This window comes from Corvus hawaiiensis, chromosome 8 (assembly GCF_020740725.1).
Source record: "Corvus hawaiiensis isolate bCorHaw1 chromosome 8, bCorHaw1.pri.cur, whole genome shotgun sequence".
NCBI classification, from domain to species: Eukaryota; Metazoa; Chordata; class Aves; order Passeriformes; family Corvidae; genus Corvus; species Corvus hawaiiensis.
The window spans coordinates 5,074,254-5,093,031 of NC_063220.1; the positions used below are offsets into that span (position 1 = coordinate 5,074,254).

The 18,778-nt window shown below is 42.4% G+C and overlaps 1 protein-coding gene across 14 annotated transcripts in view; it reads left to right on the forward strand.

The window, feature by feature from the left end:
* FGFR2 (fibroblast growth factor receptor 2) overlaps positions 1–18,778 on the forward strand; it is an 81,055-nt gene that overhangs the window by 23,432 nt on the left and 38,845 nt on the right. For all 14 annotated transcript variants that reach the window (XM_048310433.1, XM_048310434.1, XM_048310432.1 and 11 more), the window contains 2 exons: positions 5,246–5,415; positions 11,421–11,544. In XM_048310433.1, coding sequence (XP_048166390.1) covers positions 5,246–5,415; positions 11,421–11,544 — 294 coding nt within the window. The remainder of the gene's footprint in view (positions 1–5,245; positions 5,416–11,420; positions 11,545–18,778) is intronic.

Sequence of the window (18,778 nt, forward strand, 5' to 3'; positions counted from 1 at the left end):
ATGGAAGGGAGGAGACTGCAAGAAGACAGATCTGGGCCTGAGCAGAGTGTTCCACAAGCAATTCCTTGTTGGACTGCTCTTTAAAAGGTGGCCACTGTGTGCTGAGGGAGCAGCGCAGCCTCCCATGGCCTGAGCTGGAAGCAGGACAATGACCAAAGGCTCGTGGCACCGCGTCCCTCCAAATGTTCTGCGTTCAGTGAAAAGTTGCATCACAGTGACCGCCTTGGATTAATACAAGGCTGCTGAAAGAGGGCTGTGATTTGGCAAGATCAGAGCTGTATGAAAGTGAGGGGTGGGACTTGGTGTGGTGTGCCTTGTAAGCCTTCTTTTCCTCTTCGAAATTTTCTATCACATCCAAGAGGCCACTTCTAATGGAAGATACTGTGTTACAAGGCAGATGGAAGAGTTAACCAGGAGCTGTGTCTTCCTTGGGTGTGCTGGGGGGCAGGCAGTGGTACACAGTGGCCAATGTCTTTTACCTTCTCCTGCCTATGAGATGTAGAGCCTGGGGTAGTCCACGACCTCACAAGAGCCCCTGGCTGCTGCTCTTTTACAGAAGCCTTTTAAGTGTTTCCTGAATCATGGTTTGAGCTTTGCAGATCTCAAACGATTTAACTGATAATTTACATACAAATTACAGCTGTGATCATTAAGGATAAGCAATGGAAATTGGCCTGGTTATGCCTTTACTGATGGAAACAAACGGCCATGGTCTTCAAAGGTTGTTGCTTTTTGATGAAACAATTCTGATAAAGTCCAGCTGTCTTGGCATGTTAATTATGATGAGATGAGGCAGGAAATGGCTGTAGTGCCTTCAACAGGAAGCTGAACCTTGGCATTCTCATTCCTGCATACTTAAAACTAAAACAAACCTTTTAGAACTGTTTTATTTATGCTGCTAAGTATTCTTTTAAGCTGTTTTATTTTCTTTGCCTCTGTTACAGATACATATTTCAGAGGCCAAGGTTTTCAAATGCAGGTGGAGAGGCTGTTGAGGAAATCTAGTGTAATTTTTAAGGCTGCCCAGAAAATCCAATTGCTCTTGAAGTCAGTGGAGGCTGTAGGTGACTCTGTAGCTGTGAGGAGCAGCTCATCCTTGGGAGAGGAGGGCACTGCTGTGTACCCGTGTGCATTTGACCACTGGCCCTGTGTGTATTTTTCAGCAAGAGGCATGGAGAGCAGATTTCACTCTGGGTTTGGCGTCCCTTTAGCTTGACAGATATTTTAACTGTCTGAAAAAACACTGTGGTAGATTTGTTCCAGACTGCATCCTGAATAGCTTTTTATTACTTCCAGCTTTTGTTGAAGGGATTAGTGCTCGTGGGGAAGGTGCAGGATTGGTTCCACTGCAAAACAGTCCCCTTTCTCCACAAAATGGCTTTGTTGGCAACTTGAGTTTTCCCCTTTGTTACCCTAAAGATGGGCCTTAGCTTGGTTCTGGAGGGTCATCTCCATGGACTAGCTTTTACAAACTTAGGTGCTGATCATCATTCTGGCTGCAGTGGAAAAGACACTGCTGGCCCTTACTGCCTCATCCTCGTTGTGGTTTTGAGAGGTAGCCCTAATTTGAGGGATTTCTGTAATCCTGACCTGATGCTGGCACAGCAGCAGCTGTTGTGGTGGCTGCAATCAAGTCCACCAACTAATTTATCTGTAGACTCCTGGGTAGCCCTGAAGATGCTGCTGCTCTGCCTCGAATGCTGGTCGGGCAACTGGAAGCTTTACAATTTTTTTTTTCCTTATCGCCCTTTAAACAATTTCTTCTGGGCCAAGCAATGGTAAATTGGCACCAAGAACAAACAGTATCTAAATGTAATCCACATGCTGTTCCTTTCATGCTTTGAAGAGTTTCAGAAAGGATGAAACAAGGTTCAAATTCATCAAATCCTGTAGAGTGGAAACCCACTCAGGGGAGCAGCAAAAATTGGATGTTGCCTAGAAGTGGTTTTTAATTAAAGGTCAAATACAATAGTACTGAAGACCTTGGAGGGGTTTGATGTGGTCACTTCAGGCACTCTATTGCCTGCTTGAAGTGCTTGTCAGGCAGGCTTGCAGTTGACTACTTTTGTATTTCTTTGTATAGAGAAGTCCCAATAAAAACTGAGGAGTCCTGAAGTGAAGTGGTCCCCTGGGCTTCCTAATTTCAATTTCACATGCAGGAGATCTGGCTGATGAGATGTCTTTGCATCGGAGTGCAGTGTGGGTCAGCAGGATATTTTCTTCACTAATGAGAACTCTAAAAGCAATCAGGAATTCCCACCCGTTCCCCTGCTGCTTGTTACTGCCTCATGCTGGAGTCTGCCCTGTGGTTACTGTGAACTTCTAGCAGTGGTGCCACCTACTTCCACCTGTCCTGGTAGCAGTGATGGGATGTGATGGACATGGCCCGTGAGAGCAGTCAGCACCTGGTGGTATCTGCTCATTAACTATGTTCATTACTGGCTTAGTGAAGCTCGGTGTTTTTCCTTTCAAGACAAATTGAAGCAGTAAAAGGTGTTCTTAGGTTATGATGATTTAATCTATAAAGAAGAAAGCTGTGTGTTGATCAGATCAATCACTGGATGAAAGCACAATTTGAGGGCAAGTGTGGTGGTTTGTGGACATTGCTGCCTTTTCCTCTTTTGCTTAAACATGCTGAGGAGCTGCCAATAGTAAAAATGTAGGATGTCTTGGAGCATTTTCAGATGGTGTTTTCCATATGTGAAGTCTGCAAGTTTTTCTCCAAGCTGACCTGTAATTCAGGAGCATTGCAGGTTATGCTGAGGGTTGTGTGAGGGGAAACTTTCCAAACAGTCCTTTCTCCCATTCTGGGATGTTTCCTTTCCCCTTCTGTGGGGCAAAACTGAGCCGCTTCTCTTCATTTCTGCCTGCATCTTCCTGGCCTCTTTTCTGCACCCGTCTCCATCAGAGATTTCCCTCCCTGTGCATTTGTTGTATTGGAGCCTTTCCAGGAGCAGATTTTTCATGGAAAGGATAGTTATTTTCAAGAAAACCAGAGGTTGGGCTGTACTATGACATGGTACAGACCTGGCTGCATGAAGCAGCTTTGTTTGGGGAGCTGCTGGTGGCTGTATCCTGACTGGCTCCAGTGCCCTGGTCCCAGTCTGCACCCTGATGGGAGCTTCCCAGAGTTTGGCCCATCCAGCCCATGGGCTGCAGGGCAGCATTGCCATGGGTGAGCTGTGAAGCCCGTGGCTCAGAGGCTGTGCCTAACAGTGGCTGCATCTGAGCTTTTTATGCTCCATATGTCTGAGAAAGGTGCATGTGATGGACGTGATGAGAAGTAACCGTGCTTGCTGCAGAGTGGCTGGGTTGGCAGTACCCATTTGGAGGCTAAAGTAAGCACTCAGCTCTGTCTGGGATGGTGATAAAACTGGTTTGGATGGTTGATTGTCTTTGACCTGCCCCAGTTTGCTTTGCCTTTGTGGGAGCTGTGGGTAGGGACCAGGAGTGATCACCTTGTGTTGCCTTGTGCAAGACCTTTTAGCAGTCCAGAGAAAGCAGCTTTTTAATCCCTCAGTACCAGCAAGTAATTCTGCCTTTTCCTGGTGTACTTGTAATGTAATTTGGCCTTTGAGTGTAGTAGTTAATTCCTCTGGTTGGCTTTGTTTAAAGTCTTCTGTTGTTTTAATGTGATCCTGCTTTTAGCAAATAATGTTAACAGTGATTTTCCTTGCATCCCTAACTCACTTTAGTGTGAGTAACAATTCCTTAGTGTTGCAGTTAAATTTTCAATAGTTACTTGATTTTCTATTTTGATTACATGCACAAATTTGCTTTGCTTTTCTACTTCATTAATTTTAACACTAATTGCCACTTCGGGCAAAAAAAAAAAAAAACCAACCCAAACACTTATCGTTCATAGCATCATTATAGGACTTGCTTTTAGAATGTTTTCTTTATACTGAGAGAGACTTTGTTAAAGGATTTATTCCTGTATTTTCTGTCCAGCTGTATTTTTATTTAGAGAGGGGGGTAGCAGGATTTCTGAGTTTGCACTGATTGTAAGAACTGCTATAAATATTTGAGGAACGGAAGAGTTTATTTATAGTGGAGTGTTGGCCTGCTAATGAAGGAAATGAAACAGGGCTGAGAGAAATGGAGTTATTTTTCTGGACCCCTCTAGTCCTAAAAATTCCACGCTAATCTGATTTGCTTCAGGGAAACTCCATTGTAAAAGAAATTAATGTTTCCTACTATTAAACAGATCTTGAATCTTTAACTTTTAAAAAAAACTATTATGGTGAGACAACTGAAGCAATGCTATGAAGTTGTTGAGAAATGTGGACAAAGTAGTGCAAGGATCCAGAGCATGGGATAACCTTGTTTTTGGATCTATGCATCCAAGTTTACTTTTTGGAGGGTGAAAATGTGTGGGTAGTTGTAAATTTTATTCTGCTATTTCCTCCACTGGTACATGACAAATGTGCTTCTCACGATGTTAATGTGGGTGCAGGCTGGACCAGGACATGGCAAGGAGTGAGTGAGAGCCAGGAGAGCCATGTCAGGGTCTGCGAAGAGTGATCACCTCAGACAATGTGGGCTGAGAAAGACACTCTCATTTTATGCCATGTTTTTGGATGTCACTGACCCTTTGGACTTCAAGAGGCTCATTAGTGTGGGAAATTCCTGCAAAATGATAAATGTTTTTTGCCGATCCACATTTACTCATTTGGTTTCCTCCTCTTGGGTTAAGATTTCAGAAATACGTTCCATTTGTAAGTACATTTCAGTGGTTTCTATGGCAGTAGCAGCACGGGTCACCTTGGCATCACACCCTGTAGGTTTTAGCGTGCTGTCAGACAGGTGGGCGTTTTTATCCCCCGTCTCACAGAAGGGGAAATGTGGAGGCTGATGCTTCCAAGAGACTTCTGTCTTGGTCTGTCTGGTTTCACAGCTGAGGCCCAGGAATTCTGAGTTTGAACCCTCATAGTAACTCACCTTGAGGTCAGAAGCATCTGATGAAAACTCAGTCCCTCCGTCTTACTTGATGTATGCAAAGCAAAGGTTGTCTGTGGTTAATTGTTGGAATTTTGTCACAAATTGAATACTCAGAGCAGCAGACTGACCCGTTTGCAAAACCCTGGCTGACACTTGCAGCACATGATCTCCATGGTACTTTAGGTACTCTGCCTAAACCGTGCTTAAAACGAGTACATGCGGCTCCTTATAGCTGTGGAAGGGGCTGGAGAGGGAGCTCAGTTCCCGAGTGCTGATGTTTTCTGGATGTCTCCCTTTGGAACAGGGGCACCTTACTGGACACACACGGACAAAATGGAGAAGAGGCTCCACGCCGTGCCAGCCGCCAACACCGTCAAGTTCCGCTGCCCGGCCATGGGAAACCCAACGCCGACCATGCGGTGGCTGAAAAACGGGAAGGAGTTTAAGCAGGAACATCGCATTGGCGGGTACAAGGTAAGGGCTTATGATGGGATTTTGTAATTTGTGTTCTTGACCAAAGCTGTTAAACAAAAAACAACCTCTCAAACCCAGCCCTCCTCCCTCTCAAAAAAAACCAAACCCAAAAACTTGCTGAAGTCAACAGAAAATCTTTTAATGGCCTTGGATCAAACGTGGAAGCAAAAGGAGGTAGTTGTTTTCTTCTGGGGAAGGGTGGGTGGTTTCTTTGGCGGTTACTGAGCACTAATTCTATATTTATTTTTTTTTCTGAAATTCAAGCTTCTAGCCTAGCAGCGCAGCTAAGGATTATTTGTAGAGACGTATTTGGAAAACTAAAGACTGACTTTGCAGAGCAGATTAAGACTGTTTTGCTCTATTCACTTTTGGCTGCATTGTTAAAAACATGACCATTCGCTTTGGTGAGTGTAAGGCAGTTTAATAAAGGAAGGCTTGGAAGTCAAAAGTTATTATTTTCTATAGAGTTTATGGCCTGTGAAACTGAAATGGGAAGAATTTGAGGGAAAGTAACAGCAATTACTTGGAAGGGTTTGTTTGAATTTTAAACAGCTTCAGATTAGATGTCTTATTTTGAGTTGGTGGTTACTGATTAAGAGAGAGTTTTAGGGAGGCCAGCTCTCTCTGTATGTTAGTGCACGGACCTTTAACCTCATGGTATCTGCCTAGGTCAGGTCAGAAGTCAGGATTCGGTCATCTGATCCCACTCTTCCAAGGAATTGGGAATGCATGACTTTGATGGCAAATTGCTGTTCAAGCGTTGCCATTTCTGAGTTCCATTCACCTCTTCTCTGGGTCTTCTCTCAGCAGCTTCTTCACGTCCCCGACACCTCAGCAGCTCCTCCCCAAGGAGGAGAAGTTTCTGAGGCAGTCACCTCGTGTCAGGGTTGGAATCCCCAGCCTGGAGCTTGTGCTGAGCTGCTCCGAGCAGTTTGCAGTCGTCATTAGATGCAAGTTAACTGGCTCTGCCAGACAGAGCTCAATTCTGAGTCCTGAGGCTGCCCCCCAGTCCTGCACCCCTGCCTTGCCCCCATGATTGCAGCGTTGTTGGGGGGCTGCCTTGGGTGAGCCATTGCTTTGTGCTGTTGATTCAGGTCCTGCTCGGTGCAAAAAATCTGTTTTCCAGTGCAGAGGAGGACAAGCCTCAGTCTCCTTTCCTCTCTAGCTGGATTTACTGTAGAAAGTGTCAGTTTTTCCAACATTAGTGTTAGCAGAGAGCGGAGCCCAGAAAGTCTCCCTGCATGAGCACTAATTATCTAAGTAGACTTTTCCATCTATGTTTGCTTGCACCATAAATTACTGTTGCTTATGAGTGTACACCTGGCAACACCTTCTGCCTTTCATAACGCTGTGGAGTGTTAACGAATTGGCTCCAATTCAGTGATTTTTGCCCTTCTCAGTGCTTTTTTAAAAACAAAAAAAGCGCCAATTAAAGAAAAAAAAAACCCAACCAAACTAATCCTGTCTTGGAAAATAATACTAACTGTTCTGGTACTAACCAGACTGTTATTTGAACACTTTGCATCTGATGAAGGGGAAATGAAGATATGACTCTTGAAGACCATGAAGGAAAATGTGTGTCTAGAGAAGCAGGATGGAGATACCTGGTGTCTGGTTTGGGAGGGGGATCTTTGGTGGGCTAAATCAGCTCGTGTGGGGCTCCCATGCTGGCACTGCTAGTCTGTGCTGGGGAGCTGGGTGAGATCATTTAGACTTGTGCCCATTAAGTGGCAGAAATTAAACTTCTGGTCATGTTTGTTAAATGTATTCAACTTCCTAGGTATGTATGTACTCTGGGAAGGAACCACAGATGCCTGTTCCTAAAGCCAGCTGGATAAGTGAAGCCTATAAATCTAATTCTAAATCATAACTTCTTATATCTCTTTAGTCCAAAGGAAGAAAAAATGCACACAGCTGAGGATTTCAGACTTTCTTGTTGCTCAGAAATACATTACATTTTAAATTATGTTGTAGGATTTACTTACCATTGTCAAATCAACCAAATCCATGTATATTCTACATTCTGTCATTTTGAATAATCATCTTTGAAGATTGAAGCTTGTTTCCAGTGTATGGGTGTTAAAGAGTGAGGACTCCAGAGCTTTTGGAACCTGTGTCCTCATCTTGTCAGAGGGGGCAGGCTGAAGTCACTGTGGGCTCATGCAAAATTATACTAGAATAGAGAGAAAATTGCATTTTCTTGACACCACTATACCACGGAACTTTTAATGAAGGAATCCTCAGGAAGGACTGAGTCTATCAGTGTTGGTCTGTCTTCAACCAGGTATCACAGCAGCTCATAAGTCTTGCACCTTAGCTTGTCTTGAATCTGAGGGCATTTTTGCTGGAGATATTCACAGTACTTTGGGATAGAATAGCTGAAAGCAAACCGTATCTGACAGAAGAAACAATCATCCTTTGAAGCCTTAAGGGACAAAGGGAAGGGAGAGAAAACGTGAAGCTTCCCAGTAATCCTTCAGCCACCTCTTTCCTGCTAAGAGCTACGAAATCCCTTGGTGTATTGTTTTTATCAAAATCAGATAGTGGCCTGTAGCACTTTGTCCCTCGGACTGGGGAATGTCTTGAGTCAATTTGCACTCAGGCAGGCTAACAGGAGGGTGTATGTGCTGGCCAAGATAGCTTCCAGGGCGGAATTCCTGTACTCTGACTAATTCTGGGTGGTGAATTTCAAAATTGATCCTTGTATGATCTTTCAAGATATACCCAATCTCCTTAAAATAAAGAGAATGGGATCAGTTATTGAACATCGAAATCCTTTTTACTCTGATTTTTTGAAGTGATGATAGCTCTTGTTTGTGCCTTTAGAGGTATTTAGTATTTTCTTTGAGTTGATAATCTAAATCCTCTCTGAGACCACAGGAGCCTTTTCTTTCCTGTACACCACCCAGAAAGCAAATGTACTTCTATCAGCTGTTGCTGTTTAAGCATTAACACGTGTGTATTTTCACCTATGCCTTTGGATAAGCTTCATCACTGCAGTCGTCTTACACACACTTCAATTCAGCCAGGTAAATACAGAGTAAGAAAAGTTCTGATTATAGGAACAACTGCACAAGCCTATGGCCTTTGCAGGGATGTTCTGTACTTGTTCTCTTTGCCTGAGCAGTACCGCTGTGTGTCTGTGGTCTGAACTGTGCTGATTTTGTGGAGAGTTCTATTTTGGTTTCTAATCCTTTCCTTCGAAATTAGTTTAAAATTGATCCATTTTTAGCTAAGTGACAACTTTTCATGGCATTATCTATTCAGTGAAGACACACATTTTAAGACTGAACAGAACTGTCCACTATTCTTTACGGGATATTCCAAAAGCAAAACTTTTCTATGAAACATTCCTTGCCCTTTCCTAGGTCTCTGACCAATATTTCTTGGCATTTTGATTCCAATTTGTTTCCCACCTCCAAGCTATAACTTAAGGGTGCAGTTTATATGCATTTGATATAGTTAATTTAGTTTAAAAATTGAATCTTTCAGAGAGATTGTTTGGAAGAATGGTTAAAGATTTGATGGAGAAGATGCCCCCAACCCCCCCTTCAAAAAAAAGGCATGTCAGTAATTTTCTAGAAGTATCCGTAACTGGTCAGGAAAAAGCCTGGATGAAGGGATGTGGCCTTTCACTTAAAAAGGCCACATTACCAAAGCCTGTGTTTCAAGCTGTGTGGGTGCAGGGATGTGGCTGGACTCTGGCATGTCTGAGAGTGAAATGTTGAATTTGGAAATCTTCAGTGCGAGAAGAGGCTGCTCATCCCCAGCAAAGGGCTTTTTCCTGGACTTAGCAATGCTGCACTTGTATCCAGAAAGCACCAAGCCAACAAACTGAATCTTGTTGAGTCCAGATCCCTGACATAAATCCAGTTGTGTGACAATATGTCATAAATGCTTTGGGCCTCTACAACAGTTGTTTAGCTTAAACCGAAGTGGCTTAAGCTGTTGTTTTGTTATAAAGATATTATCTCTGTCCATGGAGTTACAAGAAGGGAAATTGCACAAATACTTTTTAATATTGCCATCCAGTATATCCACTTGTGGGTCTAAGTTAGTTATGTTTTCTTAATGAACATAAACAATTTCTTGTGTTTTCCTATCAAATTAATTACTTGCAGCTTGTTTACAATTTTTATTTTGTTTTAACTTTAGTGGAACTGTGATCTGTTCTTCCTGTTTTGCAGTCAGATTGGTTAAAAACTCTTGCTCTGATTCTGAGAAGTGTGTTTTAAACTTGTAATGGCAAAAAGTTCAGGTCACTTTGACCAAGTGTCCTTCAAAATAACTCCCTAAGAAGTAAAATATTCAAAACATGTAGCAGTTGTATTTGTTATTAACCAACAGTTTACGACAGTGATTCTTCCTGTCCCAAGCTTTGACTTCCAAAGTTGCTTAGCTGAACAATGAGATGCTGAAGTAACACTGATAAACTCTTTCTAGTTTTATAAACTTATTCCTTAGCTCTTCACAGTGAAGAAAAATCAAGATACCATTTTGATGAAACCAATGACCATTAACGTGAGGGGCTGAGGAGAGGAGCTTTAAGTTTGGGCTGGAGATTTTGAGGCCGTGTCACACATTTTTTGACGTTATCGTAGCATCCATGGTCTTCTGCTGCTGCTGGAGTCTTGTCCACACTTCCTTTGCTTGTCAAAGCCCACATGGCCAGTCATTAGCTAATATTATTAGTCCACAACTGAGTAATAATAGTAATATCCAGCTATTGAGATAATTACTGGCTGGAGGAACTAGGAAAGCCAGGAGCCCTTATAGAGAGAACTTCTCTTCCAAGCTTTGGACTGAAGGCACTTTTACCTCCAGCAAGGGCTCTTGGCACTGGGATGTGGCCCTGTGCAGCTTTTCCTGCTGGATAAGGACCTACAAAATAGTCAGGCACGATGCAGGATTTCATAGCTATAGTTGTAATGATGTTTTAAGAATGTATGGTTACTGGAAGCGTCACTGAATGGTCCATAAATTTTTCTGGTGTACAGCCCTGAATTACTGCTTTCCATTTGGCTGATTAAAATGACTGTACCAGATTGTGTTTTATTCCATTTGCTGAAATATGTACTTTGCAGTTGAAGAATTGTACATTGCAGCTACAGAATGTAAAGCTTTCTGAGCACTTTGTCAAAAATGTAATGCTAAAACAAGGAATTAGTCCATAGCCAGCAAAAGGTCATTTTGGGAGCCAACTTCTGATGCAGGAAATATATGTATGTACCGGATGGCTCTGTATCCTTCCAGTACTGGCTGGATCCTATTTGCTGTGAGACCAATGCCAGCACTCCTTTGGAGTTCAAATGGGAACAGAATCAGTACCTTTAATAAATTCTGTCTGAGAGGGATTCTGTGAGATAAGTGTATATCCTTATGCTCTGTTTCCGTGAGGGTTTTCTTCAGGCATTTCTCATGAGGCAGCATGAGTCTAGGATTCATTTCTTACTTGTGGTACCCCAGAGCAGCAGGAGGTCTGGGGGAGGCATCCCAAACATCACCCCTCAGTTTCTCTAAAACATGAGCTGTGTATTTGAGCCTTTAGGAAGGATGGAGACTTAGATGTTAGGGGATCATACCCATCCTCTGTTGCTCATGGGTGGTTATTACCAGCTGGCTGTTTGGAGACAGATGGGGAATATCCTGAGGGTGTGCATTCACTTTAGAGTGGATTGAAAGGTAAAGTCCGGTCAGACAACTGCTGCTAATTGGTGCCATCCTGGTCAGCCTGGGAGGACTGAGTGTGCACTGACATCTGCAGTGCTCAGAGCAGGGGCCAGGTGAATTTATAGCAGAAGGTGTGAAAGCCTTCATTGCTACAAGCCATGCTGTCCTGGATCAGGCATAAATCATTTCAGTGTCCAGAACTGTCAAACGAGCACAGAAGAGGCTTTCAAACACGGATTACACAAGGTTAATTACTCAGGGAACAGTTCTTTTGGAAGGGGAGAGGGTGAAACTCTGCTTGAGAAGATGCCAAGCTCTCTGGTTCCATCCCCCAGGTCCGTAACCAGCACTGGAGCCTCATCATGGAGAGCGTGGTGCCGTCGGACAAGGGGAACTACACGTGCATAGTGGAGAACCAGTACGGGTCCATCAACCACACCTACCACCTCGACGTGGTTGGTAAGTGAAGCTGTCATGGGCAGGACAATGTTTTTAGCTCATGACTTTCTCTATTAAAGCATTTCGCACTGAGCCGATACGTTCCGCATTTATTTTGGAGATGATTTCACAGTACTCTAAAGATAAGATTTCACTGCACAGCCAATTGCTTCATAACTTTATATATTCATCTGTCTCACTCGTGTCTCTAGGATTAATCTACCCCTGCCTTGGCAAAAAGTGTAATATCCACCCACAAGTTTACCATGACGACCAAATAATAAATGCTGGTGCAATTTTAATCATTAGTATTACAATTTAATTATTACTTGTACAATTGTACTAACACAGACTTTAATAACTGCAGTTACGAAAACTGTCACGCAATCCTTTAGAGTCCTGTTATTATAGATGAAATTATTATTTTTTTTTTAAATGAAAAGCTAGATACTGACTTTGCAGCTAGAGCAGATCTGGAGCTTCAGGAAAGGCACTTTGCATTCACAGCAGTCTAACAGAGATCTGACTGGAGCCTGCTGGGTGGGCTCTGAGCAGTGCCCAAAACACAGATGATAAAAATTCTGAAGAAGTGTTTTACCTGAGGACAAATTCTAAGCAGCTGTGGGAATTTTTAAGTAGTAGCAAAGCAGTGATTACACAGGACTATTAAACACAGGCTTAATAATGTTACCTTATTAATACCTAAATCCTGTTGACTTTAATAAGAATCACAGATGTTTATTTAAATGCTTAGCTAACTTAGAGCTTGAAATCTCAGGAACCGTTTCTATTCACCTCTAGTCTTGCTGATTAGCCTGGATGGGTGTGAGCAATTTTATTGACTCTGAAGGCATTGCTGTCCAGAATAATCAGTGTGGCTTTTCTTATAGGACCTGCTGGTAGAACCTTTAGGGATCCGAGCCATGGTTTCTGAAGTTTGCCTTGACTAGGCTTTGCTCTCTCCAGCTTTGGGAGGTGATCTGAGCATTACAAGCTCTGTGAATAGAACTTTTGATCAATCACTATTGAAAGCAAAAATTAATTTGATTATTGCATGCTGTTTTCAGCTGGTGACAGACAGCCCAACTCCATAGATTCTTTGCGGAATATCTTGCTGTAAGTTTGGGGTTGTGTGACTAAAACGGTGACAAAATATTAATGTCCCATGTTCTTGATTGGTTTTACATGAGTAAAAATATATCCCTTGCGTTGTTTTGGATGGTCTTTAAAAGTAGTGTCTTGTTTTGTCTGAGACCACCTAAATCTGCGGAAACCCCCAAATTGTCAGCTTTTCTGGGCAGAAGAAAGGAAAACATTCCCTGTGAAAATACCAAGGAGAGCTAGCCTTTGTGGAGCAGAGGAGGGGAAAGATCACTTTGTGATGGGGATGCCATCAGACTAAAGCCCCACCACCAGCCCTCATACATCTAAGTCTTCAGAGCCCATGAACCACCCAGCTCCGCTGTGCTTGAGTTTGGGGAGTCGACACTGAAAGCAGCGAGGATTTCCATAGCCTTGGCAATATTTTGTCACAGAGTGAGCTGTAGGTATGCATGAGGTGAGCTGGGTGGCTGGCAGAGCCATTTTAGTTTGAACACTTGTTTAAACAAAGTTTATGGAGGGTGCAGCAGCAACGGCTGCTGGGGATGGTTGTCAGTTGTTGCAGTAAGTTGTGTTCTGCGTGGTGTGGTTCTCTGCTGCCCACCTCACCCAGGGCTCAGGCTGCCTGCAGGGGCTTGCCAGGCTCTAGGCCTGACTCAAAACCTTCCCTTGCTGAAATGAAATTGGTTGAAAATTCCCCTTCTCTACCCCCTGTTTGTTTTCCTGTCCCAGCCTGGTGTGTTTCATGTTGACCATAAATTTCTTCACCCATTTTTTTTTTCCTAGCAAATGTGTTCATGGATGATGCGGTCACTTGAGCAAATATTTGTCAGAAGCCCTCTCACCTCCTCTCCTGCTTTGAGCCTTTTGAATGTCTTGCATTGAGGAATATTTTGCAGAAGTTTATTTTTCCTGGCAGTAAATTATAGTGACCTGCATGAATGAATGGAATGGTAGTAAGGATTATGTCATTTATTTAAATGTCTAGTCCTTCCCTATAGAGAGGCAGAAAAGTAAATAATGATGTTTTCAAAAGTGATGAGAGGTTTGGGATGCTGGATACCCAGCTAATGGCACCCATAGGACCCTGCTTGTGTCTTGTAAAAAATGAAACCAGAAGTCCAAAAATTACTTCTGCAAGTCACAACCTGCATTCTGGAGTCCTGCATACTTACTAATTTAACCACTCTTTTTCTTCATTTCATTTGATGGGTTCAAGGTTATAATTGTGAGTCTGTTTGAAAACCTGTGCATGGGAATGTGCACCCTGGGTTGAATTTAGTGTGAATCTCTCAAGAGACTGGGATTTCAGCCTAAAGTGGGGTTGATCTTGGAGTGCTCAGCCATTCCTATGTGGCTGGAGGCTTGCAGTAATTGTGGAGCATAAAATTGCTGAAGCAGTAAATTAAGGCTGGCCAGAAGGGGAAACTCTGACAGTTTTTCTAGTTGAGACAGTTCTACAGAGTTAACTTTATGCCCTTTTTTCTGTTTTCATATGAATTTCCAGTTCCCACAGGGTTGTGGAGAGTTATGAATGTTTGTTTAGAGGCAACTGCGTATGTAGACCGCATCTTACAAACTTCAGGTCGTAATTTTAGGTCAAGTTCTGTGTAGAAAACTGTCAGTTGAAAGCCTCTGAAATTACTTTTCCTATATGGTTTAACTGGTTCCAGAGCTGATTAAGTGTAAGTAATAGCAAATGGTATTAAACATGGTAACATATTACACTAACATGAGCATCTGACTATATGTTGTAATGTAGAGAACCCTCTGATTATGTCACAGAGTTGGGAGGTATCCCAGCAAAAATCGTGCCAAATAGTGACACAATGCTAGTTAGGAATATGCCAATAACTTTCCAAACCTTGAACTCTTTTGACAATTAAAAGCCTGGAGCCAGCAGGGCTGAGAAGTTTTGTCAGAATGTAGGTGTGAAGTATTCTCATTTTTACCTTGTAATTACTTGCAAGAACTCTTAAGAGTCAGCTCAGATGGTCTTGTTCAAATTTACAGACCTGGCAAAAGCCTTGCACTGATTTTTTTTTTTTTTTTTTTTACAGTGGGAGTAGAAAATACGGAAGGAAAAAGGCAGCAAGTCATTGGCAGCGTCTCTGTTGCGCAGGATACTTGTGCACAGTGACTCTGTTAGCAAGGAATGGCCCATTCAAGTTGGCCAGGATGTTCTGTGCTGGACAAAGCTATTCTTTAAATGTTTGGGATACCCTGGTCAATGGCCTTTTCCTTCCTCCTCCATTTCCAAGCAGGGATTCAAGCAGGGCTTTGCTCAGGGACTCAGAAGTGTTAGGTTGCAGTAGTGGCAAATGGTGGTGGTACAAAACTCCACCAGGATGCTGAGAAAGGGAGACAAGTCGATTTCAGCTTTTTATTAGAGTAGTACCCAGAGGCTTCAATTAATATTGGATACTTATTGTCCAGGGCAACCTGCCAGCACACAGTAATTGCTTACACGAGAAATACAGCAAGGCCAGGAGAGGGAAATGTCACTGTCCATTTTAGAGATGAAAACCTGAGCTGTGGAGTGATGAAATTTCTTGCCCTGGGTCACACAGGAAGCTGGTGACAGAGCCAAGAAGCAAAGCTGGTCTTTGAATCCTAATCCAGTACCTTAATTAAAAGAATGTTCTCTCCCTTGTATAGTTCAGCCCATCAGCTGGTTTTTTACATGCAGCTGAAGTGCCTTTTCTCCTCCTTTGTATTTAACAGTAGGTAGAAACTTGGGTTTTTATGGTGAGCTTACTAATAGACTAACTCCATTCTCATTAAACGTATATAAAGTTGTGCAGTCTTGAGGGAGAAGGAATGAAAACGATGTGGTTTTCACTTATGAGTTGTATTGTAGTGAATCCGGGTTGTAGGAAGCAACGTGGGAATGCAGCCACTGAGACTTGTATATAATTAGATCACTCTTGGATTGCAATTATTGCTGGAGTACAATTTCAGCAGCGGCAGCTCTGTTTGAGCGTGGAGGAACTAATTGAATTTGGGTTTTAACAACAGAAGAAAAAAAGGTTACTCTTTGAGCAGTCCTGGTCCAGGTAGCCATTTCTGCCCTATTTAATGTTGTCATCCGGGGAGACAAAGGATGGTTTGGTTTAAGGTGAAGTTTGCCATGTTACCTCATTTACTGGGATGTATAAGCAGCTGCTAAAGCACAACACCTCTACAAAGAATGTGTAATTTGACCGTGCTGTTTACTATAAAAACGAACATGTCACAAATATATTCTTTTTCAAAAGAAGCACTTTTGCAGCCAGGTTAGCAGTACTTTGAGCAGTTCCTAATTTTCTTAATAGCCATGCCTTTGGCTCTCCTTGCTGAGGAGTGAGCTCTAGGGGTGGCAGAACACCATGCCGCCGTCCCTTAACAGTAACTCGCATTTTCATATAAAACCAGTGTGAGAGTAACTTCTCATCCAGAAAGCATTTTAAATGACTCTCAGTTTAAAGCCTGTGCCTCAGAAATCTCATGTATGAGTGATTTTACTGATGGCTGTGCAGAAAAACATTTTTATTCTGAACTCTTGGTGGTTTTAGAGGGCTATAGGATGAATTTTATTCTTGTTTTTTTATAGTGTGTTGTTAAAAATCTTATTAAAATGGAATCGACATTTTGCTGTTGGTACTTCACTGTTTATGTTTCCCTTCATTTAGACAGAAGGAAAAACTTCTGCCTTTGTTTCTAGTCAAGTTTTATTTTTGGACTTTCATGTGCTCTTGCAGTCTCTAGCTGTGAACATGGCATGAGCACATTTTTTTTTTTTTTTTAAGGACATGTTTCCATTTTGTCATTCTCAAATTAATAAAAACACATGTACTGTTGTTTTGCTTTTTGCTGAGGCTTGTTGGAATAAAGTTCAGAATTAGTTTGACTTAAGAATAGTTCTTTCTTTGATTTCCAAAGAATTGTTTTTAGGATTCAGGTTACATACGAAAAAGGAACTGACACCAACTCAATAACATGCCTTGGGTGTTGCATCATTAGTGTCTGGCAGGAGTTAAGGGCAGGTATTACAACCAAGCCTAAACTTGCATTTCTGGCAGATGTTCTTGTAGTTATTGACTGGCTCTTTACATGGACAAGCTTTGGCTTGATGTCTTCACCCTGGTGCTCGCGGCGTGGGGCATGACGAGGCAGGGCCAGAAAGGAATCCAGGCTGATGCCTGCCCTCAGGTATCTGGTTAGGCTGAGAGGGAAGATGCTTTTATTTAATGTGCTGATAAGCCCAGAGTGTGGACTTTACACCTGGCACCAGGCTTTTGGCAAGGTGTGTGCATCGCAGGAGGAATTACACAAATTGTTTAGCGCTGGGGGCTGTGTGGTTTGCTCCTGAAAACAAAGCCCACACTGTGATGGTTCAGCTCAGGAAAAATGAAAGCTTATGGGTTTTCCCCCCCTTTCCTTAATAAGGTAAAAATATTCCAACCCTGTAGTTTTATAGCATTAAAGCTTCTGATTTCATTGGAGTAGTCTGGCTAAATTACATTTTATGGACAAATACTAGTGTCATTACTTCATCTGCTGGGTGAACAGTGAATTTGTCATGTTTGGAATGCTTCCTGCAGAGTCTGCTGGGGAGGACTGGTCTCCCTGTCCCACTTTCTATCTTATTACAGCCCCAAGGCAGGTATTTCTCTTTCTTTTGATGAGTGATGAACAGGATATTGTTTCAGCTCTGTTATTATAATTCTTAATTATGCCTTCTAATTTGTGCAGTATCCTACTCATGGAAGTGCAAGTAGGAATTTGCAGGAGCTGTCTGAAGTTGCAAACACAAGACTGTTGCCTTGTTAATGTGCAATTGGCACGTGTCATAAGCCATGTCTGTGCCTAATAAGAGGGGCTTTCTGACCTGATCCAGGCTTTTCTAACAGCTTTATTGGTGAAAAAATGGCAGTGTGATCACAGGTAAATTGGTAAAGCTATGTTTTCTTAAACACTTTAAAAAAAAGCCTAAAAAAATTATTATAAATATAGAAAAGTTCTAAATGAACTGTGATGCAGATTGGATGAATGGACCATATTAAAGACGAACACAAGGTTTACAGTCTAGGAGAGAAAGAAACATTAAGGGATCCTATCAGGGTGAGAAAGGTAAGAGGGTGAGGAATCTGGCAGTACCAAAGCAAGGACAAATCAGTGAAATGTAAAATTCTGTGTCTAATAAAAAAACAGGTTGCACTTAGAACCTTGGTGTTGGTCTCCTCTCCTCTCCTCTCCCTGCTCTATAAACCACTGTGTGACCTGACATCCAGAGGTGGCTGTGATTTACAGCTTTTCAGGATTTTAGGCCATTATGTCATCCTTGGATTGCTACCGTTCCCGTGGTGCAGCTTCCACAGCTGCTGTTCCATTTAAATATAAAAAAGCACATTAAAAACCAGAGTTTGGTCAACACTTTTCAATATTGAACTGTTCTGTAAAATTAAGATACTGAGTTTATTTTTTTCAGATCGCTCTTGGAAAGGTGGCATGAATATGTTGAAATTTTTGGCTTTCCCTGAAACTAAAACCTTGATACTGTCAGAACTTTAGCTAAGGGAAGAACTTAACATGGCAGTGTATTAGTTCGAATAAAGTCATTTATCATTTTTACAAATGCTTATGAAAGTCTAAAATTGTATATACTTACCGAGATTTTTAATCACCACCACAAATAAGGTGATCAAAGCATCAGTTGTTTTGTGTATTCTGCATTTACAAGTGAATCTCCATGCACTGATTAGTGTTTACACCTGCAGCACTGTTTCTGCTGCTCAGTTGGATTATGCATTGCTGAGCAACAACATAATTTCATTGCAGCAGTTGGTTTCCTTTGATATTTGTGCACCTTGGGTGTTTGTGAACATACCTATGTCTATATTTGAGTGAATATTCCAACAAATGGGTTTTATTGCCCCAACTGCTTTTCAGTGACATTTTCTCAGAAAGCAGCTCTGGCACCTGCTGCTCAGCCAGAGGCTGTTGGTGGTGCTCCTGTCTCTGCTTCCTGGGAAGCTGTCCATTTATGCTGAAAGGCAGGAAAATGGGGGTGCAGGAACATTGTGGATTATCCCCAACAGGCAGCTAAGCCCCACACAACCCTTGCTTACACCTCGCCATGGGATGGAGGAGGGAATCAGAAGGGCAGAACTGA